We start from the raw sequence: 26133 nt of genomic DNA, 5'->3' as shown, positions 1-26133 counted from the left end.
TATACCACGTATGCATATGACTGGGAATTATTATCCTTTCTGCTTTAATGAGATGAAATCTGATGGTTTGCTTGCCTTTCTGTGTGTGTTAAGGACTCTGGAGGACGGCGTGTACAGAATCGCCCTGTCTCTGGCTAAGCGCTACAGTGTCCCTCTGTGGGAGGTCTACATGACTCACCTCGAGTTCCTCTTTACAGACAGCGGGTACATGCACACACACACACACACACACACACACACACACACACACACACACACACACACACACAAATACAGACACTATCACATAAGCTCTCCCGGTGCGTTTTTCATCTAATTTTACTTTGTATTTGTTAATTCACATCACTCATCTCATCAGTTTGTCTTTCGTCTGTCCCTAAGATACATGTTTATTTTGATAAAGATACATGTATTGCTCCTGTTTATTTATTTATTCTATTCAGAATTTTAAATACAAGAGGGGTATCTGTGTCTGCACAAATAAAACATAACCAGTGTAATGAAAAAAAAAAAAAAAAATTAAGTGGCGCCGCTGCCTCTGCTCTGACAAAACTCGCCTACATAGAAAACACACTTAAAACTCCCCAGTGTAAATCAAACATGTTGTGAATGTGTGTGTGTTTTTGAGAGTGAGAGGATGTGAGCGTGTCAGAGTCTATTTCCATAACTTATCTGCTGTTTGACATCATAGCTGGGTATCTGACTAGCTCTGCACCTTTTCCTTGTTTTAATAGAATGCCTTTGCAGCAGAGTTGGTGTGTGTGTGTGTGTGTGTGTGTGTGTGTGTGTGTGTGTGTGTGTGTGTGTGTGTGTGTGTGTACGTGTGTACACATGTGTGTGCATCTGCGATAAATAACCTTCTGTCGCATTCTGATATAAGGAAATGGTTTATGGACTCCACTTAACGATAAATTACAACCTATACCTTCCTCAAACCCGACCACAGCTACTTTGTGTGTGTGTTTCCACCAAAATCTCAAGATCATGACAAATGTGTGAAGAATATTCATACTCTAATCTTGACTAGAAGCATCTGCAATATGCGTATTGATTTAACGGATGGATGGGCACAGGGAATGATATAGAGCAGACAGGGAAAATTGAAAGGAAAGATGTATACAGACAGGAGCACGGGTGCAAAATGGAATTCAGACTTTTATTGATCCTTGTAGGGAAATAAATTCTTTGCATTTCACTCATGCTACCTGTTTAGCAGCAGCAGCAGCCAGCTACAGTGCAGAGCCCTGGGATCAGGTCCAGTTCTGAGGGCAGTGTTTGGGTTAATCCTGTCAGTCCCAGCAGACCACTGGTGTCCTGTCTACTGGACTCTAATTACGTCTATTTTATTGTCAGTCAACATTTCAATAGCCTTGTTCCTTTTAAGCAAAATAAGCTACCACGCTATCTTGTAACAAGCAGTTCTTGTGTGTTGTTATAGCAATCAAGGCTCCAAAGACTTCACTGAATAGTTGCTTCAGTAACTGTATTTACTGATTATATATACAAATATTTTTTATTAAATAATCACGGTACTTGTTAACCGTTAATGACCCAAAATCTAAATGTTTAGCAACATTGGATGATTTGAAAACCTGAGTAAAAGTTTCTAAATCTTAGGACCATATAGCTCCTGTCATTTTCACCGCAAACCTGGCATATGCCATGGATTAGATGAATTACTGTTATGTAATACACTCACATATTAGACACACAATTCTGGGTCCTATACTGTAAATAAGCAGTCTCTGTGGGCCCTATTCTTTTTGATTCAGAGTACTATTGATCTGTGATTTAAGTCTTTACATTTCATTCCTCCTTTCTCAACATACAGTATAGCCTATATTCCAGGCTTCTCAAGGGCCCCTCCTGCACTGGGGCCCTGGGTATCCAGTCCCACTTCCCCCCCCTACTACAACCCCACATGACAATTTTTTTCTGCAAATTCGCAAACCAAAGGAATAAATATTCATTTTCAAATACGTCTGGTTATTCAGAGAAAGAAAATCTGCAATACAAGCTGCTTGTTTAGGACTGAGAGGGTTAAGATTAATAAAAATTAAAAAAAAAGTTGTCACATTTTAATCCAAAATCCTTAAAAATAATTGATTTCAAACTCAAAAGAAGCACGAGGTCGACCTGAGAGAACAACGCTCCCAAATAAATGTTTTCGAGAGCCTGTGGCGAAAAATTTATTCACTGTCCTGGCTGCACTGAGTGTTGAATGCTGTCAGCTTTTCAAAGCTCTGTTAGCTTTATCTTTTGAAGAGCAAAACATACTGACTAATTTTTAATTTTCTTTTTAAGATTAACGTGATATCTGTATCTTTGCCTTTGAGGTAACATTACTGACTTTTAGAGCAGGGGAAATGTATTTACTGATGGCATTTCACAGAGAAGTATTATTGGGTGTAATAGCGGGGTAAATTGGTAACACACAGGTGAATCCTGATACATACCAGTGCTCTAAAACCACTGTAGATATCTGCAGGAAAATAACACATATGGTGGTAATATGGTCAAAGCACAACAAACATAAAAATGCATTAATATATTTCAGGTCAAACGAGGAAAAAGTATTCATTGTTAACTGTTTAAAAATACAATAGGAGGAAGAGAAAGGTCATTAGTTTGAGAAATACCCACAGAATCGGTGTGGGTGTTTGGGGGGGGTGGCAGATATGTGGAGGAAGAGGAGATGGACGATGGAGCCCGAGGGTCCCTGAGACAGTCCCATTAACACAGAATAAACGCTTTAGAGGAATCAATGCGCTGCTAAACACCGCCATCATCAGCTTTTCTCTCTGTTCGTAGGGCGCTGCAGATGTACGCAGGGTCCCTTTAGGGACGTGAATTTTAGCCACTTTTATTGACACGCTAATGACAGCTATTAAACCACCTAAACGAATTGTCCAAAAAGAGAAAGATGACGAAATCACCTGCTAAAGCTTTTTAAGCTTTGAATGTTGTGCCCTCGCTCACCCATTCAGATAACCTTTTTTTTTTTTATTTTGTGTACAGCTTAGGATACACACATTTCAAATAACACAGCTCCAAGCTCCTCATGTCAGTTTCTATCTTGCGCTGCTTTTAATGGAAAATCAGTGTTTGCCTGTGGTGAGACATAAATAGTCTTTTGTGGCATGTGCCTTCTGACTATTCCTAAGACAAGATGTGTTTTGCTTTGAGTCTAACGAGCAATCCTCAGATGCAAAGGGTACACCTTTAAAAAAAAAAAAAAATGTGTATCTGCTCTGTCCAGTTGAACATCTAGGAATCTCATCTGGCAAATTAAAGCTCAAATTATATCAGAAATTGGCAGCATCACACTGCAGGTTGATTGGAACATTTCGAGCAGCTGAAAATGTTCTGGATCAATAGAAAACACCGTAAAAAGACTTTTTCTCTTTGATTCCTGCAATACCAAAATCCACATACTGCCTGTGAAGACTCCTCTTAACAGCAGAGCTATTTCCTTTTATGAAATCCACTTCATTTGGACTTTACTTCTACTTTGCTCTGTCCACACCAGGCTCCTGCCACTTCACCCTTCCAGGGACCTTGTGGCATGCAAATCACATCATTACTTTAAGAATATTGTGAACTGCAGTCACTGCTGCCTCAGTAAAGTTCCTCTACTTCCCTCTCGCTGAAGTTCCACCTAAACTGCTATATTTTTTTTTAATAGGCTTATTCTGGTATGATGTTGCCTATATTTTGATTTTTAAATGTGAATTAGTGGGAAGTGACTGACAGTTGCTTTTCAGCATTAGGTAATTTCTAGAAACAAGAGTCTTAGCTTCTAAAAGAGGATGCTGACACGTTACCAGCTGTCTAGCTGTCACTTCAGTAAATATACATGATATTGTTTGCATCATATTCTTTTCGCTGCTAATTATGTGATACACAGTACCTCTTTCTGATGAAGTGACTGCACACGTGTCTTTCTGTGTGCTTGTTTATTGCGCTGCATTTAATAAATAAGCACATTTGCAGCCTTCACTGTGAATCGTGTTGTTGCTGCACTCAAGTTAGCTGCAGTACACTCTGTGTTCTGCTGCAGTTGTTTGCTGTTGATTTTGCTATTTAGAGCCTGATGATGTGCTGCCTACAGAGACTCTGCGAGGTTTGAGCCTGGAGCATGACCATGACCTGGGGCATGACTGAAGGCGTGCTTCTTAGAGTCATGGGGGACAACCAGAGAGAACTGGACGTGGACAGCAAAGTACAGCTGCACAACCTTTGGTTCTTTAATGGTTTCAGTGCTACAATAACAACCTACCTGACTGAATTGAATCAGTGGCTATTTTGCTATTTTAGACTGGACGTGCTACATGCATGGCACATCGAGGCACTTCAAACAGCAGTCAGTTCATTTATGCCATCAGCTCCTCACTTACCTCGCTGTGCCATGTGGAAACATGTGCCACATACCACTGGAGGCTGGCTTTGCTGTTGTTCCTCTCCCAGCTCAGCTGCACTTGTGATAGTGTCTTGAAAGTTATTAATGTTGCTTATAAAAATACATTTCTTCCCTGGAACAAAATACATAAAGAACATATTTTAAGTCATGCTAGCAGCAGGACTAGAGGCAATATCAGGTCCTCAGGTCCAAATTTATATTTGTTTATTAATCAGGTTTATACCAAAATACATGCAAAAATAATGACATTAGCCCTAACATTTTTTATTTATTTAAACAATGTTAACATGCTAATTTCCCAAACTAGCTTGCACAAAGAAAGTGCAGCCAATATAAAGCATCCCAAGAAATAAAAGTGCAATCTTTCAAAATGGATGTAAAAGCATTCAACAAAGTCAAATCACTTAGTTTTAAAACTTGTTACAGATTTCAGTCTGAGGGTAAAGATGTCCTAAAAACTCTTTTACCAAACTCTGTACAAACATTTGGTAGACAACATATAAAAGTCTGCGGACCGCAAAGAATACAGTCCGTCAAACTTCTGTGTTACATATACATAGATAAGATTAAAGCAACAAAGAATGTCCTTGTATATGAAAGTGCATCAGTGCAAGCACCTGTGAGTTGCCATCCTACCGTGAGTAAAGTTCACAGTGGTGAGCGAAGGCTTTACAGTTTGTAATTCTGTCGATCTAAAAATGAGTTTGGTCATATCGTCAATAATTTAAAAAAAATTCGGAACATTGGATAAAATATCTACGTCTTCAAAGAGGACCACGTGCCTGTGTTTGCAGATGGTGTTTACAGAATTAGTGTGTGGGCCATTCCAGAAACGGGCACAAACAAATTGGCAGACTAGTAATATAGCTATCACAGACAGATATGCTGACCAGAGAGACGCTGAAAGTCACGAAGGATCTCCTATCTGTATTTCTGCCTGTATGCACCTGCCAAATAAAACTCATGACACCCTTCAAACAGCCCGGCCTGAGCAGGTCTCCATTCTTCTCCTGCCATGGTGCTTTCAGTCACTTCGGTGCTAATGCGATTAAATCATGGAGCGTCAGACTTTGATTGGGATGACAGGCTGCCTCGGTGTGCACTTAGGAAAGGGACAATAGGAAGAGTGAGTGAAAGAGTCTTCACTTTGAGTTAGTTGTTCTGTTGACTTCAGTCTTATTAGAGCCCCTACACTGTGGATGATTAGTGTTATTTACATTATCGAGCTTATTGTCCGCTGCCGCTCTCCCTCAGTATTTTTTTCATTAGCGAAAGCCTCCCAGCTAGCTGTGACGGAGAGCCCAGAGGAAGCATTGTCCTCTTTGATGTTGCCCCTTTCTGACAGATAAACAGACTTCCATTCACACGAACACTCTCCTCAGCCAGCCGCGGATCGCTCAGAGCCCCTCAGTGACTACCAGCAACCAGCTTCACGTCGCCGTTTACGTTTTCACTCTTTGCATCTCGCCTTGTTTGTTTGTGGTTGTCCCAGTTTTTGCTCTGTCTCCTCTCTGGTGTGTTCTTCTCACCGTTTCTCTCATTCTTCAGACCACCTGCTGCTGCTGACTTTTAGTTTTGTGGCAAAACACGTTGAGCAAATCAGTGCACAAGTCGTGCGCAACTCACTGAATAGGTTTCCACACATCTTTTCCATCATCTGAACTCAGTATCTCCCCCAGCTCCCTATCTCTTCCTCTCTTAGTCTCTCTGTCTTCTCTTCGTAGTCTCTCCTCATTTTGCCTCTTTTATGTCAGAGCTGATCAAGTTCTTAAATTTATTCTCAGTAGTAATCTATGAAATCCTCATCTCTCTCTCTCTCTTTTTTTTTTTGAGGGACTGTATCTTTGGTGATAAGCCTGCAGATCGCTATGCTGTTTTTGCGACGCTGTTTTCAGGAATTACTTTGCAACCAAATAGTCTCCACTGCTGGTTATCGTCCTGCTTTGATTTTCTGCTGATGAAATGTGTTTTTTTTTTTGTTTTTTTTTGTCAGTATTGCTGTTTTTTTTTTTTCTTATCTTTTTCAGGCATGATGGGTATTGCTGCTTTTGTGAACAACTCGGATCTTAATTTGTTTTTGTTTCTTTTTTTTTATTATTTGAACAAAAGCCTGTATCTGAAGTGTTCCCATCCTGTGTAACCACAGATGTTTTTGTACTGAAGGCATCACACACAGCAGGTGTTTACAGCAACACATGTAAAAGCTCTGAACTTATAATAGGCTGGATTGATGCTGTGTGTTTACTGTATATTCACTTCCATATATTTTACTAATTACAAATTTGTCTCTCTCCGTCTGTCTTTTTCATCCCCTTTTCATTTCCACTTGAAGTCTTTCCACCAAAGACATCGAAACCCGGAACGAATCCCTCGGCCTGTTTGAGACGTTGAAGAGTAACCCTCAGGCCTTTTACGGCCACATGACCAAATATGTTCTTCCCACCGTGGAGGGAACAGACCTCGGCCGCCTGCTCTACTACTACACCTTACTAGATGCTGCAGGCTGTGAGCCTTACGTCACCACCACCATCAAGCCAGACTCTCACGTCAAACTGCTCAAGAAGCTTCGAGCTGTTGCCAACGGTGAGCTGTACACTGCTTTTTTTTTTTCCCCCCTCTGTTGTTAAAAGTGGGATGGCGGATCTGTTGCGTAATTAGTGGGTGGCCTAGCGTTATTTAAAGTGTAACCCCATGAACCAAAAGATGCATGTGTGAAATTATCAACACAATAAACACAAGAGGCTGGGCACCAAACTGCGATACTTTGATGACACAGATAGACTTGCTTCGATATTAATATCAAAACATGACTTATTATTTGGTACCAAATTTTGCCACCTTGGCTACATCCACACTAACATGATTTTATTTTCAACACTTAACTTTTGCAACATTTATGCAAGAGCCCATGTAGATAAAATCCCTTTTCAACCCGTTTCAATTCAGGTCAATCTTACATTACAACTCCTTACTTCATTCTTTTAAACCATTTTTTTTGCAGCACACCTGCCTGAGTTGCATGTTCTGCAGTAAGTGGAGTCTTTTCTGTGCGCAGCCAGCTAGCTAGCATCTACTAATAGCCTGTGAGTCATTTAGTAAACATCGGTAAATTGTAGAATCTAGTGATAACTTCAATATTAGGCGTTTAGGGGTCGTTCTGGTCTCCAGATAACCTTTGAGTCAGTGACTGTCATGTAGAATCTTAAAAAATACAGCAGATGAATACATGAAACTAGAAAAGTTGCTAATATTTCCCTGTGAAGAACAGATAAAACGTGCCCAGTGACATCCCTCTCCTTCCACACATAGTGTCTTTTATCTCGAATGCATCTTGTCCTTTGAGCTTCCCCGATTCCTCTTTTTCTTTTCCGTCAGCTGAGGTCACAGTTTCCTTAAACTAAAGAGTCGTCGGGTTAAAACAGACAAAACTCTAAACATTTCACGCTAATGCACTTGAGTGACATCATCGCAGCAAGTGCTCTACGAGGACATCATCACCAGGTTGCAGCATGTCAGCGGTTCAGCACTCCGGGCGAGAGTGTTCAAACTTTGTTGTGTACGGGTGAAGGTGGTGTCACTTCTTGCTGAAGTTCAGTAAAGGTCAGCCGGGTGTCAGCTGCGTTTTCACGCCTCACTTCCTCCTTCTGCTCCTGATGGCACCACAGCTTTAACCGGTGACACATGTCTCTGTTTAACACACAGGAACACACATGCGCAAATCACATACACACACCTTGGATACATCCCCATCAAGACTTAGATGCACTTTAACTTGAAATAACAAAAAGGCAATTTACTTAATGCTCAAACCGCCACTGCTGCTTTTCAGTTTCAATCTTGCACAATTACTGTATGAAAACTGAAAGCAGATTCACTTTGCAAAACTCTTTTTTGAATTACTCCTTGATTTCAGAAGTAGCAAAACGCAGCTTTCCCTTATTCATGGGCGCCATGTGTCATTTTTACCTGCTAAAATTCCTTGACAGATTTCATCAGCTTTACCTACCTGGCCTATTAAGCTAATATTAGCCTTGTGAGTTTGTTGAGTTCCCAGCTGACTTGATGTAGATCCTGGTGGCTATATACTGCATGTGTCCCAGGCAAAAAGTTGCATCCTCAGCAGTTGATGAACCATGCAAGACATGAACATAAAGAGCAGCGTTGTTCTTGTTTTGAAGTGTCCCAGCCCAGTATTAAAGGAAATTGTAAACTCGGAACACAAGATGCTTTTGGCTGCTTAGCTGACATACTTGTTTGTGTTTTCCAGCCATGTTTTCATGTCTAGCATTCCAAGAGTAAAAGGTTGGAGGATAAAGACAAATGAATGTTTACGGCAAAGATAAGGCTATGTGGGGTGGGTTAAGTTGGCTGGAGGACAAGCTTTTATGATTTTAATGAAAGGTAGTGCAGAGCTGCTAATGTTGCCTTCAACTAGCTTTTACAGTGCTAATGATGCTTATGTGAAAGAAATATAATGTAGTCCATTCCAGTGAGGATTGTGTTTGTGGCCTTGGAAAGACAAAACCAAACCACTACCCTGCAAAATGCAAAAGCTGAATGTCTCTCTTACTACAGCCCCATTCATGTTCGTTATTCATGTAGAGAAATCCAAAGCCTTGTTGCAGTATCGAAGCTACAATTAGACTTCTATTCTAGGGGAGTGATTTATTAAACAGTCAGTTGCACAGCATCAGCAGCATGAACACTAATATATGTACATTACACTCACTAAATCAAATGCATCAATAGTCATGTACTGGCACATATACTGACTTTGTGACATTAACATTTACAAGCTAAGACCTTCTGTACTGTGTGTCTCTCTCGCGAACACACACACACACACACACACACACACACACACACACACACACACACACACACACACACACACACACACACACACACACAGTCACACTCCCTGTCGCAAAATTGGCACACAGGTTGTTGTGGTGACTCCAGGGTCACTAACTCTCTACTAACTCTGACACACACGACTCATTTGCAGTCCTAAGCAGACAAACCAATACACTCAGATGTACTTAGAGAGGCGTTTAGACAGTTTAGAGACAGGTGGTGTGTCCAATATTCATCACAGACTCGGTACCAGGTAACTGTCTGAGTGGCCTCTCCTGAGGAAGAGGATGAGATGCAGCTTTGAAGAGACAGAGGCAGAAAGAGGTAGTGGCTGGGGCATGGGAGAGACACAGAGTACATGTGTAAGTGCATGTAACTCTTATCTGCGGTTTAAGTGTCCGTCTGGGCCTGTCTGAAACTAGTGTGTGTGTGTGTGTGTGTGTGTGTGTGTGTGTGTGTGTGTGTGTGCGTGTGCGCGCGCGCGCGCGCCCTCACCCTGCAGAGTTTTGCATACGTGTGTGTGATTGTGCGAGAGATTCCGAGCAGCGTTGACAGACCTCTCCCCACAGGCCAACCAGTGTTAAATATTTAAAGCCCAGACAGGCCGTGGTGTTGCCACAGTAATGCCTCTGTCTGATAGCGCCGGAGACCAAGAGCACACCACCGTCTCTCTCTTTCTCTCTCTCTCTCTCTCACACACACACACACACACACACACACACACACACACACACACACACACACACACACACACACACACACACACACACACAAATACATGCTCAAAGAGTACCGCAGTGGTAGATATAATGCACACAGACACTTCCACTGTCCAACTGCACACATTTGCATGCAGACAAAGTCAGACAGCAACATTTTCACACACAGGTCAAACGCAATCTTTGTTGTTCACATCAACCTTTTTAATTTCTCCTGAGCATTTCTATTTGTGCATTTCTGTCATGTAATTGAGTTTTGAACGTCCTCTGCATATGAAATCACTCTGCCGCATTGGTTACCATATACCATATGTAAATACACAAGCATAGCGTGCATGTATATACATACTACCTTGAGTGAAGCGTAGATATGCTATACTTCTTTCAATGCTGGGATTTTCTCACAATGTAGCCATTATATTCTGCCAATGCAAGTAAATCTATCCTGTCTGTGCCAATACAATATTCACAATACCTGAGAATGACTTCTAGGCTTTTATAATATATGTCTCATTGTTGAAAGAGTGGCAGTACAAAGATTTCTAAAGTGTATCATGTTCAGGAATTTTTGTGATAATATAAAATAGCATACAAATAAAAGCTGGCCTTAGGTGAAGCTGCTGTGATTTGATTACTTCATATTTTCCCATAGAAAGCTCTGAATATAAAGTATGAGGCAGACTGATTCAGCAGCAACCACAGGAAAATCACAGTAGGTCATGTGTACAAGGATGATTGGGGGGAGCCTCCAGGTATACTGATTTTGGTTCATAAAGCTGAAGAGTTAGGTGGAGAAGAAAAGACGTTGTATGGCATGTAGTAACTGTTGCTTTGAAGTAAAAAATGTGGGACACGCGTCAATTTATCTTCAATACGTTACAGGTTTGAACTACCAGAAGCTGACCGATGAATCTCTGGATCCACTGGCCACTCTCCAACCGGTTCTGATCAGTCAGAACGTCCTGTCCATCTCTAAACTCGCCAATCGGCTGCCTCTGCCCGGTGGTGGAGGGGCAACAATTTCCCCCAGTGCAGTCCACGCAGTGTGGTTGCGCAAGCTGTTCTGGAAAGGAGACCCCCAGCTGTTGAAGAGACCCCCACAGGGCGACCAAGACTACCTGCACGCCTACGACACCTGCTCCAAGTACCTGGACAGACTGGTCCCTGCCGACACCGTCCACTTCTTGGACAGTGTCACCTTTTCTCCCGATGCTGCCAAAAATGTAAGCCTACATCGGACTCAAACAACAAGCCATCTTTTTCAAATGAATACTGTATGTCAGACAGAAAATCGGAAAAAGTAGTATGACACATTGGAGTGTGAAAGAAGCTCTATTTTTTTTTATTAGAGTCTCAGCCAGGAACTGGTGGGAGTTGGGCAGACACACAATTTGTAATTGCAGCACAGAAGGTAGTTGGTTTCAGGCACCCACCCAGGCAGGATTCATAATGTGTGAAAGGAGGGATTGTGGGGATTTTCAATCACTACATCAAACTGTCATATTCCTCCCTCCATACTCTTCATCGTCTAGCCGGTCTTCTCTCATGCCTCTGGCTAAATTTTTTGGAACGTCAAAAAAACCTTTCCTAATTTCAAATCCATTATTCTGTTCACATCCACACTTTGTAGCCTCAAAGCACACACCAGTCATGATTTATAAAAGAAATTATAAAATTTCACAAGAAATGTCAGCCACATAATTACAGCACTGTGAAAAATTGTCCCGCGGTCGACTTAAAGTGCCTCAGTGCACCTTATCAATAGTAGCCCACTGTTCTTTTTTCTTTCATGCTGGCGCCCCACCAACTCCTCTCTCCAGACCATCCCCCTCTTTTTTTTTTTTTTGCATTGCGATCTTATGCCCCCTCTCTTTCCCCGCAACTCCAAGAGACCTAATTGATCCCGCTCTACTTCAGAGCCAATTAAACTCCAATTACTAGCAGGCACTGTTTTCCTTCTGTGGTCTTTACCATGCAGATTACCTCTCAGGAACACACTGTCTACTCCCCCTTCCCTCACCACCCTCCTCTTCCTTTTTTTTCAATCCATTTTTAACCCTCAAAAGGGAAATCTTCTCCCTGTTAGGTACTGACCTTTCAGTCCCCCGCAGCCCCCCTTCCCTCCCTTCCCCTTCTCTCCCACTATGGATGCATCCATTTCCTGCAAGGCCAAGGGGTGAGGTGAACGACTGGAACTTATCACACCTCCTACTGGACATATTTTTCGACCCCCAGATGTATTGATCTTTGATAACCTCTTTGTTGGAAGCGTCCTCCCTTTCTCAACATCCAGCCAATTTTCAACTTCCATTGATGTTAACTATATGAATACAATATACATATACAATTGCATCAGTTCACATTTTACAAGAATTCTACACGTATGTCAGTAAACTCAATTTGAGTGGTCCTCCTGTCCTGGCAGGGAAAAGTTCAGTCAGTTTGACTTAATATATCTAGAAACTGCTGGAAGTGTGAAGTCTGAGGATTTGTAAGTGTCTTGGTGTGAAAGTGTGTGAGGGGCTTGTTAGGGGCCTGTGCTTCCATAGAACAGAGTAAAACCTCCTGCAGCCAAAAGGCCTGCTCTTTCTCCCCATGAATGGTTAACCTGCTCTCACTGTATCAAATCAATTACACCAGGCTGGCAGCTATGATCACACACACACACACACACACACACACACACACACACACACACACACACACACACACACACACACACACACATACACATACACACATGCTACTCATGTTCCTGGTGATATTTTGGTGCAGATACATTGGGTTCTACCCATCTCTCTTCAACATTAACAATTCATGTATATAACCGATGCACCATTGTCTCCCTCTCTTTGTCCAATTTGACCCCAACCCCCTTCCCAATTTGCTCTCCTTGTCCCGTGCCTCCTCCTCCTCCTTCTCTTCCTTCCACCCATCCTGCTCAATGTCCAGCTGAGCATCCAGGCGAGGTTGGAGGTGATAAAGCGAGCCACCAAAGCCCTGCGCCAGCTGGGTGAAAAGAGCAAGAAGCAAGGAGGCGATGGTTCTGTTGGGCAGGGAGGGACGGACCCAGCAGGGATGACTTTTGATGAGGCTCTAGCACACCTGCAGCAATCACAGGCCCACCTGGACACCCTGAGTCATGCCTTCATTCTGTCACTCAAAGACAGCCAGCAGGTAGACCCCATCTGCCACACGCTTCAACCATTTCATTAGTTGGAGAGAGAATTCCTCTTTGTGTGGTAAATGATCCATTAAATGAACACACAAATTCTAATAGTGATTCACAGATTTTTTTTTTAATGTAGATGTGGACAAAAAGAGAAATTGCTACAGTGAGTCAAAGCCGTGCTTTAGCATTTTGAGTGATTAATTCATTCTCTTAAACTAGAATTGTAAGTAACTGCAATGTATATGAAGCTAAATCTGGTTTGTTTGTGCAGGAAGTATTTGCACAAAAATATTTCCAAAAATAAACCAAGCTTCATTGGCTTGATGAACTTAATGATATATTCCACTTAATTTTTGCAATGTAGACTGTAAATATACTGAGCAATTAAGAAATACAAATAATTGTTGTTGCTACAAGAGCATAATTCTGACTTTGGTTGAAGGTAATCACTTATTTTATGATATTGTAACATAAAGTGAGCAACAGACATCTACATATGGTTAATTTTGTTGTCTTTGTTAATTGTTAATTAGCATGCAAGTTGACCAAAAAGCCAATATCCAAAGCCCAATTAATTTACTGATTGCGACACATAGACACACACATGCACTTCATCACTTCCTGTTACCTTGCCGGTTCATAATGTCACCTTTAGTTGGACATGCAGATGGTGTCGATATTCTTTTTGCGGTTGTGTACATGTGTTTTATATTTTTGGGGTGGTTCTGCTCAGCAAAGCTCTTCCCAGCCTCACTGGGACCAGTCAAGGGTATATTAATGTAAATCAATGGGCGGCTGTTTCAAATGACCCCCGACTTATGGATGTATACAGTACATGCACCATGCTGTATTCATTAGGCAAAGTCACACTGACTTACCCCACTGCCACCTCCCTCACTGTAGCTGTGTGCGTGTGCGTGTGCGTGTGTGTGTGTGTGTGTGTGTGTGTGTGTGTGTGTGTGTGTGTGTGTGTGTGTGTGTGTGTGTGTGTTATACACAAAATTAATGTGGGGCTAGAGAAAAGGGGACATTACGAGCTGAGCGTTGCTATGCAACTATAAGACAGCTGTGAAAACTGGTCTTTTCTGACCTCCACTCTGTGCAAGTTAATAACATTTAGCCCCTGTTTTATCTGTTTAAAAGCATCTCCATAATGGAGAAGAAAATCCAAGCATTACAAGGCAGGGCAGAGTCACAGGTGCATGTACACGCGCACACAAACACACACACACACACACACACACACACACACACACACACACACACACACACACACACACACACACACACTCACACTCACATCCTCCATAATGTAACTTCCCCTCTTTGGGTGGAGAAGGCGATTGTATACTTGGAGCTAGATAAAAAGGATATAAGAACCAGGAAAGGGCAGATAGGTAGAGAAAGATAGATAGAGGGAACTCTGCAGGTTCTCTTCGCCTGTACTGTGGTCATTTATCAAGCCTACGTGACCGGTCGCTACCACAGGTGCCTTGATCTGCGGTGAGGACAGCAAATTTCATATTGTACATATTGATCTTTAATCTCTCCTGTGATCGAAATTTAGGATTGTAACAATGAAAGATAAATTGAGAGCTTTTTATAGAGAGTTTTATAGCACACCTTGCCGTCATCATGTCCACTGCCCCGAACTGAAGCACCACATATTTCCCACAGACGCTCATGTCCCCGTTAGCTGGTATTCTGCCTCTGAATATAATATTCATATCAAATATCATAAATGTATTATATCCATATTTAATTAATATCATATCAATATAAGGAATATCATATGAATATCAATGTCCTGTCCTGAATGACCTGTGTATGAATATTACAAACAGGTCAGGTGACACAGTTCCCTTGTTGGAGTTCAGTGCCTACACTCATTGTGCTTGACTTAATGCCAGGAATGTAATTGTGTTACTCAAAGTGAGCAGTGAACCAATGCAAAATGTATTCACTAATCTTTGTACCTCCTGCAACACACATTTCTCCTCTTTCTCACTTTTTTGTGTTCTGCTTTTACTGTTCATTTCTCTCTTTTTCAAAGCCCTGTCTCCAAAATGTTTTTCTTTTTTCCCTCTTTTGTTCTTCACTTTGTGACTTTCTTCTGCTGTCTCATTATTATTTGTTTGTCTGTTTTGTATTTTCTTAATATTTTCTTAACTTTTAGACAACCTCAACTCCCACACTGTGAAATAGTGTCCCACCTTTCATTTTATTTCTATCTGTCTGTCATACTTTTGTTCACCTTTCAGGAGCAGCTGCAGGGGTACAGTCAACTTTATGATTTGTCCCGTTCTGAGAGGTCGAAAGTTTGCGAGTTAGCAGTCACCATGGCAACTGATGGACAGCCTTTGGAGCGCATTGGGGAGCTTCTGCATGTGGCTGTTGGACGCCTCGACCTGTCTGTCAAATCTGTGCTTCATGATGCAGTGGAGAGAGTAGTGGCCGCACTCAGGTATTATGTCTTTTCTTTCTTCTGTTTCCTCTATTTCTCCGTGACACACATAGTAGAAAACACGAACATAACACGCAGTATAAAGTCAAGTCTTGTCAGTACACTGATACAAAAACCCGTCCCATTCATACAATTTCACTGATGTAATTTCCTCAAGGGCATCTGCTGATAAGTAACTGCTTTTATCTACAGTGCATGTGCACAATAACACCGAAAAACCTGGTTGTGCACTTGAAGGAATTATGCGTCATTTTGGATAAAACACTTTTCATTTTTTGCCGAGAGATGATGAGAAGAACTACGCAGCTGGAACCAGGAAAAGTAAACCTACCAGAACCTTTAAACCAGAGTAATTAATGTTGTTTGAACGAAGTTGATTAAAATAACCATGCTATAATAAAATGAGAAGTTGTGCATCAGGTCACAAGGACTTTGAGTACTCACTGGTTGCTCGGCAACCTCGTTGTAACAAAAAGACCTTCATAACCAAAAATAAAAAACCAAATCTCACAAATTGCCATTTTAAATTCAAAAAGAAACTTTCAATTACAAAAGTATACATTTCTATATTTCAATATAAACTAACATAAAAGTAAAAAACAAACTTTGTAGACTGCAAGAATATTAACATAGGTTAGCATCTAGATGTGGTAGGTATGTAGTAGTGGAAGGGGGACTATATATACAACTGTAGGACTAAATATCCTTTTTATGCTTACATGTACAGAGAATTGCTTCATGCTGTGTTGCTTAACTTCTGCAGCTGTAATTACTCATAGCGACTAAATTCTTTGAAACCTCGACATCTTCACCTATAAGAGTCAAAAATCTATACTCTCCACCGACCTCTGCAGCCAGTGATTATTTGTGGGGATCTCACGGTTGTTTTCACTGGTTTGTAAATCATACATTACATAGACGCTGGTAGGCCGCCTGTAAGCCCCGAGTTGTTCAGAAAATGGTTAATAATAGGATAGTGTTGAAAATATTTCATTGCTGCACTGCTGCCTCGTGTGCTGTGTGCTACCAAAGATAACACCCACTGTGGCAAACATAACGAAGGTAGCTGGAAAATCAGGATATCAGGTTGGTACACATAGTTGCCTTTTGTCTTAATTTAATCTTTTTTTACATTCACCGTCATGCCTTGCCAAACGACATTATCATCTACATGTACCCCTTTTATGCCTGTCTGGTCAGATTACAGACATATGTATGCAATACATGTATTTTCACAACTATCCAGATTAAGAGAAGAATCTAAATCCACATGAAAAGCGGGCTTTATGATGTACATTCAAATATATGGAAGGCCACCTGAACACGCCACCTACAACCTGATCTTTGTTGGTTGTTATCTGAAAATATACTTTATATAGGTCCACTTTGGGCTCAGCATGTTGGTGGGAAGAACACTGTCAAAACAAATGCCTGAAGTGTTGAATTGAATCTACAGTAGCTGCCTGTGGGAGTTGGGCTCACAGCATTTTATTGGTGTTTCCCTGCTCCCAGCATTCAAGAGGCAGGGAGAGGTGATTCATCCTGACATGTCTGCAGAGCTGCCAGATTTAAGGACTATGGCAAATGCTTGGATATAGTATGATCCAGAAACTACATAAAAATAGATAGAAACAATAAAGTAAACACATAGTGCCAAGTTGCTGTGATTTAACATTCATAGGCTTAAATAGCTTTTTGTTCATCTTGTCCTTTTGCCCTAATAGAATCTAGTGTGCAAATCTTGACAGACCAGTGAGCCACATTTTACTGACAGAACCAGATATCATCGGGGCCATCTGATTGGCTTGATAAATGAGTACCAATTGCCTTGATTATATTCCTGCCTCATTTCCTGCTTTTTATGGCTGCTCAATGGTGCATAGGGCAGATAAATGGCACCTGCATTTATACACCACCAGAAGATACTTGTGCACGTGCACAGACACTCACACATTTGTCTTCATATAGACATGTGGCCACTATCCCTAATGAACACACACACACACACACATACACACACACACACACACACACACACACACGCACATTTTTTCTTGCATGCACATATTCTTCCCCTTTCTCTGATTCATTATCTTTTCATAATTAATGCAGCCTGATACAGCTGTTCCCCTCCAGATCTCACTCTGCTCCCACACACACACACACACACGCACACAAACACGTGCGCACGCGCACAGTCAGTCTCCATGAATGTGTGCGTGTTCTGTGCGTTAGGTGCAGAGCTGTGTGCACACAGCCTTAGGTATTCACTGGAGGTTTTCTTTCCCTTGCACATGTCCCTCCAGTGTTCTTGCATGTGAATGTTCCTTTATGCATCGACTGTGTGTGCGGGTGTGCGGGTGTGTGTCCCCGTCCGTCGTCTCGAAACATTCTGTTTGGCAGGTATGAATGAGGCAGTCTTGTTTTTGGCTCTCTTAAAGCCTTCAGTTTGGTGCAGCAGACTTACCTGAGCCTCACACTAATGGCTATCTTTTGTAACTGTCATAACTGTTCTGAGTTAGTGTGTGTTTGAAGAGAAAATGTAAGTGGTAAAATGCCATGAAGAAAATGCTGTGTCGGCTTTCCGCCTTTTGCCAGAGCATTTGTATGTTGTGTGTGAATACATATGTATAAATGTGTGTGTGTGTGTGTATATATATGTATTATATATATAATATGTATATATATATATATATATATATATATATTACATATATGTATATATATATAATATATACATATTATATATATAATATATGCATATTATATATAATTATATATATATAATGTATATATATAAATGTGTATATATAATATATATATATATATATATAATATATATGTTATATTATATTATATATACACACACATTTATACACGTGTGTATGGATATAATCCCAGCAGTAAAGTGCAGTTGAGTCAGGGGAAATTACTTTTTTTCCCCCCTTTCTTTCTTTGTGAATAATAGCCCTCCAACATGCAGCATACACACATGCACACACACACGCACAACAGTAGAACCAACAGCGACACTAAAAACTACACTAATCACGTTCCAGTTACATTTTTAAACTCACCGACTATTGTGTGCCTTTAAACCTTTCTCATTTACACCCCATTTGCGAAGAGAAATCTAATTTATCAAATTTAAATGAATAAATTATCTATTCTTGTAAATTTCCATCATGTTCCCCGTGCCTATGAGCTTGTACCATTGGAGACGGATTTAAATGTTTGTCTGTTGCCTCATGTCTCCAGGACTTAAATTAATTTCATGATGGTTAATTTTCACAAAGCTGCGTTTGCTTCAAACATTTAATCGCTGCCAGACAAATTTTTAACTAACACTGTCCCTGACAAGAAAGCCTTTGATTATTATTTTTTTGTTGTCATCCCTTGACATTGTGGTAATTTCTAAATCTTATCTTAATTAGCGTATTATGTAAGATGATTGTGGTGATGTGGTTTGTTTTTCAGTGGAGACCCAGGTGCCGTGACAAATTACCCAGAACCCCTCAGAGTCCTGGAGGCCATGGTGACCGCTGTGCACAACAATGTGCAGAGGGGGTAGGTTCCATCTGTCCACGCACACACCCATACAAATCGTATACACACACTCATACAAATCGTATACACACACTCATACAAATCGTATACACACACCCATACAAATCGTACACACACACTCATATAAATCGTATACACACACTCATACAAATCGTATGCACACACTCATACAAATCATATACACACACCCATACAAATCGTACACACACACACACCCATACAAATCGTATACACACACTCATACAAATCGTACACACACACCCATACAAATCGTACGCACACACTCATACAAATCGTACGCACACACTCATACAAATCGTATACACACCCATACAAATCGTACACACACACCCATACAAATCGTACACACACACCCATACAAATCGTACACACACACCCATACAAATCGTACACACACACCCATACAAATCGTATACACACACTCATACAAATCGTATACACACACTCATACAAATCGTATACACACACCCATACAAATCGTACACACACACTCATACAAATCGTATACACACACCCATACAAATCGTACACACACACACACCCATACAAATCGTATACACACACTCATACAAATCGTACACACACACTCATACAAATCGTACGCACACACTCATACAAATCGTACGCACACACCCATACAAATCGTACGCACACACCCATACAAATCGTACGCACACACTCATACAAATCGTATACACACTCGTATCTTACTACACTTGCAGAAACACATTCTTTGCTGTGCTTAAACTCCACTTGACAAAAATAGAAACACAACACTTTTTTGTTTTTTCTCAGATTTTTCTTAAATATCTCTTTTATGCACACAAAGATTCATTTCTCTAAAATTTTGCTCACAAAGTTGTTAAAATCGCTTCACATTTGCCAGGATGATCCATCTACCTGACAGGGGTGGCATCAATATGCTGATGAAACAGCACGATTATTGTACAGCTGTGCCTTTGGACAGGTCACAATAAAAGACCACTCTAAAATGTGCAGTTTTATAAGAGACATAATGCTCCAGATGTCGCAAGTTCTTAGAGAGCGTACAATTGATATGCTGACTGGAGGAATGTCCACCACGCTGTTGGCCATGAAACGTGCATATACTGAAACATATTTTTTCAAGACAAAACTTCATATTTTAGAGTGTCTTTTATTGTTACCTATGCATGGCACAACTCTGCAATAATCAAGATGTTTAATCAGTCTCTTGATGCCACACCTGTCAGGTGGATGTTTATCTTGGCAAAAGTGAAGTGCTCACTAACAAACATTAAAAAAATTTGTGAACAGAAATTTAGCAAAATGGACCTTTTGTGTCATCATGAAATTAAAGGTTTTGCATTTATATTTTTGTCGAGTGTAAATTGTCGTCACAGAATAAATGTCAGATAACTTGATCCCAGACCCATGTTCATAATCCAAATAAGTGTTCCGAGTTTTTGAGTTGAACATAAATCACACAAGCTTCCTCTGCCTTTGTGTCCCTTTCTTTACACTCAGCTCTATTCAAGGTCTGAAATTACCACCTATTCAGAGTCAAATGTCAGTAAAATGCCTGATAAATAAATGAAGATAAATCAACAAGAGGCCCTTGCCTACCTGTCTGGTAGCGTTTTTCTTGGTTGCCAACATTTTGACAGCACCAGTCCTGCTCTGGTGGTCATTCCTTTTGTGACTGTCAGTCAAATAAGGCAAGTCAAGTAATGGATTTGTGACAAAAGCACTCTAAATTGATGCAGTGTTCACAAAGCTAATCTTTTTTTTTTTTTTTTTTGCAGTCAGGATTAGACTTATTTTCAGTTTTGATCAATCTTTCTATTTCCTCAATTTATCATTTAGTCTATTAAATGCCCCAAAATAAGTACTAATTTTCAGTTTCCTAAAGCTCAAGGTGGTGTCTTCAGATCTTTTCTTATGTCTAACCAACAGCCCAAATTGCAAAAACTTTCAATTTGAAAAACATAGAAAAACACCAAATCCTCCCATTTGAGTAGCTGAAACCAATGATTTTTTTTTTCTTTTGAAATTGACCTTATTTATTGTTTTGCAAAAAAGTTACAATTAGTTTTCTGTATTTTATCCTCTTGCTACTAATCCTTTTAACTCTAATTTGCATATTTTGCTGGGTAGAGCAATAAAAGTGTAAGAACATAAAATAATGTGTAAATGAGTTGCACATTAGTAAATGTTTTACCTGGATGTCTAGTTTGGAAATTTTACACAGAAAAATACAAAAGATTTTTTTGGTATTTCTGTGAAAAATGTAAATGTTAAATTTACTCTGCAAGTTTTCTGAAAGATTTTAAAAGAAAGAAGCCAAACTTCTTGCTAACATTTTCCTAGCGTAAGCTCTCCACCTTATCTCTTAATCTCTGTCTCTTTATGTCGGCTTCGCTCAACCTGCCTGACTGCTGTCCCTCTCAACCACCTCCCTCAGTGACAGCGCAGTGACTTCCGATGACCTCCTGGCCTGGTTGCGTCCATTCTGCGGTGATGCGTCTCTACCCGTGAGGCCTCGCATCGACGTTCTGCAGATCCTGGAGAGTAACTTCAGCCTCGGCGACAGTGACGTTCGTCTTCTGCTGCTCTACAGAACTCAGGCTGTTCTCAAAGACAGAGAGGTAACTGCACCGACACACTCACACATGCGAGCATGAAATGGAAATTAGAAATGCAAATTATACATTACTTGAGAAACAACGTTAATCCCAGTCACTCTAAAAAACGAACGGTAATTGACCTTAAGGAGACCAGAGAGGAATGGATCTTTTCCTTTTCTTTGGTCCATGGTCATTAATTTGTAAAAGATATTAGAAATTGAGAAGATACAAGGAGATAAGTGGAAGGAGATGGGGGGGCTTAAGATGCAGGTTAAGAGGACGAATAAAGAAACCACTCATCCCATAATAACAATATGTGAATGTGAATTTATACGTACATTCCCATTATGTAAGATTATAGGCTTTTGGCTAAAAAAAAAACGGGTGGTGTACAGTGCAGAGTTGATGTCTCACTCATGTCTCTGCCACCGTTGTATATTTATAGAATCACTTAAAGATTATGCAAATTTATTCAAATTTGACTGGCTACGAACATGTGTTCTGCATGTCACAAAAAAAAAAAAAAGGAACTTCCAAAACTATTTTTCTTCTGTTAGCATACAGTTGTCAATAATTCAGTTCTTTGTAAAATCCGCACATAATTTACCTGTAAGCTTCCCTAAGTCCTCTGTATATTTGCAATAGTGTTTTACATATTTATATTGTCTGTGTCGGAGCATGCTGTATGTTTGCACGTGTATGTTTGGCTTGGGTGGCTCAGCCTCCTCCCTCCCTGGTGTAAGTGACAACTGAGTGGCTAGTCATTAAGTTATCTGACTGACAAATTAATGGCCCAAGCTGGTTAATTAATGTGTGAATGTATGTGCACAGCCGTGGGCCATTGTCAGCAGGTAGACAGGTGTGTGGGCCCGGACTCTTTGACTAATTGGGTGCACTCCCGACATTTGACAGGCTCTGATGAAATACACGCACACACACACACACACACACACACACACACACACACACACACACACACACACACACACACACACACACACACACACACACACACACACACACGCACACATGTAGGCACACGTACTCTCTTAAAGGGATGTACATCCATGGGATCTGTTAATTAATCTTGTAAAAGAAGTCTCGCTGCAAGAACGAGACTCCTTTCAGATGAAGTGCCACTTTCTCTTGTCTCTCCCCAAGGCTACCAGAAGGCCTTTAAATGTGTCAGCAGGGTTCTCGGAGTCAAATGTCCCATTTAACTTTCACCGTCAGAATTGTTGTTAATTGAAAATATTTTTCATGATCACATCTGTACTGACACACAAAACCAAACCCGTGCGCAAACACAGAACACATGCGTTCACTCTTTTGTTTTATACATTTTGCCTTCTAACTGCAGCGACTTTTCATTGTGTCAACTGCTCGACTAAAAACAGTTGTCCGTTAATCATGTTGCCTGGTCTGGTACCACCCGTAAGCAGAGGTGGCACTGATGGCAGCAACTTCCCCCAAGGCCATGGCAGAGACATGGTAGTGCCCCTCTCTGACCTCATCATGTCGGCTGACAGCCAGAATGGAAAAAGAAGAAGGGGGAGAAGTGGTGCTCGATGAGAAAAAAGTCTGATGCTGACAGAGACAGCAGGGGGGGAAGAGGGAAGGAAAAGAGTCGGTATTGTTCCCATTCTGGTCCCCTAACTAATCAGCACAGCTCCCTCCTAACTGTGTCCCAGGCTGCCCCAGAGACAAACACACACTCGCATAAATCCACTCTATCCATTTTGCATACTCTTGCACACTCACCCCTACTGCACAGTACACAGATACGATACACATACACACACAAACAGGCAGCCCGCTGTGATTTCCATGACAAGCGTGCTGTCATGCCTCCGTTTGTGAGGGAAACTGATGCCAGTAGTATGTTTTAAGTTCTCCCCATCTTTCCTTTTCCGCCGCTGTCTGTTTGCTGCTCTGACAAAGACGTCTGATTAACACTGCCGTCTACTATCAAAGGGAGCTGCAGATAGGCTGTACACACTCACACACACACACACACATACACAAACACACACACACATACACACACACACACACACACACATACACACTGACAATGGTTTAGTCTCAAATGGAACAAAGTTTTCATTCATTAAGATGCATGTACGTACATTATACACACACACACACACACACACTCTCGAGCGGGTAATGACTGTCAGTTTTTGGAGCATTTTAAACTGAAAACACTATAGGAACACTGAGACTATATGAAAACAAACATTTTGTAACTTTTACTGCACAGTGGCCACAAGTGGTAATTCCTCAAAATCACAATTTCTATACAAATCAGAAATCACAGTGAACTCTTTCGTCAAATCAGAATACATTGGATGCTGACAAAGAACAGTTAGTTACAAAACCTGGATTTCCCAACACAAAGTGAATTGAATGTAGAAAGCTAGCCAACATGGCTGAAGAGCAACTGACACAAAAGCATTTATTACCATTACCGATGTCCGAATGAGTTATTTAGCAAGATTGCTGACATCACCTCAAGTTGGCTCAGTAGCAGCTAAAAATGAAGAAATGGGAAGACCTGGCTTACGATCAAAAACTTGCAAGTTAACCATGCAGTTAACGTAGCCAAACACCAAGCAAGCGTTCAAAAAAAGTAGCCCACTGAAGTTTGTTATCCAGTCCTATTTACTTCTCTAACTTAATCATATCTAGCTTTCAGTACCTTCATTTGTCTCAGGAATAACCGTAATTCCTCGCTTACCTTGACCTTGCAGAAATTGTGAATGTGTCATTCCACATTTGAGCGATAATGTGCGACACTCTTTGCAAGAAACGTGACAACATTGGTGACGTTGCTTCGAACTTAAGCTAATAAAAGGCGTAATTATATTAGCGTAATGAAAAGCTTTTGCGTCCCCTGACTTATAAAGACAGGGAAAACTGTGGTCCTGTAGTTTGTTTATATTGGCTGTCCAAGCCTCCTCCCTCTCCTTTGCTGCCTGCCTATATCTGCAGTCTGTATGTTTTTTTTTTTTGTCCATGCATTCTCATTTATATACATCAGCATTTCTGTATTATACACCCAGTCAGAAACACACACACAAACATGCATAAATTCCAGCATGTGGCGCCTTGTGATGGAAGCAGGCGAATGCTATTATGATGGATGCTGTTTAGCCCAGCGGTGTCCAGACTGGGTCAAGCTGGCCTGTATCAGTGGAAAAGGCCACTACATGATTCACAGCCGCTGCCTCACACAGACCCAGCGATGATATATCAGAAGGAAACGGAGAGAGAGGAGAGAGATAATGATGGATAAGAGATATAAAGAGAGAAAGAGAATATATTGAAACAGAAAAAGAGAACCACCTTCCATTCACCATTCCAATATATCATCTCCTCTTTCTCCCTTTGCATCCCAACACTCTGCTCAGCCACAGGGACACCGAAAAAGGGAGGTACTAATGAGCCAAATTGAAATGCTGACATTTAGGTAGTGTGTGGAGGAGGGGGTGGGGGGGGTGATGCGGGAGGAGAGGCATGGAGGGTGTGAGAGGTGAAGCCAGGAATAGATTTTGTGACTTAATTTTGAATGATTAGTCATAACAGCAGGGCATCCAAATGTCAAGACTAGATGTTCTGTTTTGTCTGTGTGTATATTGTACATTTGGCCTTTATGTCACTAACAACAATATAGATAAGGTTATTTCTTTATGACATTTCAAAGACAAAGAGGTGACATCAGAAAGCAAATATACACTCACACACTGCCTGCTTATTGTGCTTGGGTGCATACTGTATACATGCTTGTTAATATAACGCTATCTCTGCTGCAGCCTTGATTTTATAGTGTAGAGATACAAATGACTGTGCCAAATCCCACGATGGTCCTCGCATTAATGGGCACATCAGGCTTGTAACGCTCACATAAAAACACACGGGGAAGGTGAAGCGGGTCACTGCATCAAGGTCTTCACACCTGTGCTCACTCGGTATGTTGCACACCACAGGGGGAGGTTGCAAGGAAAATCAGCTGTATGCATGCGTGTGCGCGCGTGCACGAAAAGTCATCACGGAGCTCATCAGCTGTGATCACCAATTCATGCTACAAGCCCCTTTCCCCCCACGTCAGTGTCAGGGATCATTTGCTGTGACACATTGTTTTGGTGCTGTGCTGTTTGGCCTTGCAGTGCGTCGTCTATCTAAAATGGATGAAGTGAGCTGAGCAGAACAGGGTATGTAGTTGTAGTCTGGCAGCTTCTACTCTGCAGCTACAGAGCCTCAGGACCCCATACGTTAAATCCAACCTATCCCCTATGTGATTTTGC

General features: G+C 41.1%; 1 protein-coding gene across 1 annotated transcript in view; it reads left to right on the top strand.

Moving 5' to 3' along the window:
- Positions 1 to 26133, top strand: part of nbas (NBAS subunit of NRZ tethering complex) — a 151888-nt gene that overhangs the window by 92345 nt on the left and 33410 nt on the right. Inside the window, exons 43-49 of the mRNA XM_069158355.1 lie at positions 94 to 204; positions 6753 to 7003; positions 10879 to 11219; positions 12949 to 13173; positions 15430 to 15632; positions 19110 to 19199; positions 21664 to 21847. Of these exons, the coding sequence (XP_069014456.1) occupies positions 94 to 204; positions 6753 to 7003; positions 10879 to 11219; positions 12949 to 13173; positions 15430 to 15632; positions 19110 to 19199; positions 21664 to 21847 (1405 nt within the window). The remainder of the gene's footprint in view (positions 1 to 93; positions 205 to 6752; positions 7004 to 10878; positions 11220 to 12948; positions 13174 to 15429; positions 15633 to 19109; positions 19200 to 21663; positions 21848 to 26133) is intronic.

The sequence above is a fragment of the Embiotoca jacksoni genome, unplaced genomic scaffold, assembly GCF_022577435.1.
Source record: "Embiotoca jacksoni isolate LCO1_2020_lvr unplaced genomic scaffold, fEmbJac1.0.p SCAF_23, whole genome shotgun sequence".
NCBI classification, from domain to species: domain Eukaryota; kingdom Metazoa; phylum Chordata; class Actinopteri; family Embiotocidae; genus Embiotoca; species Embiotoca jacksoni.
This window is presented reverse-complemented; position numbering and strand designations above follow the sequence as displayed.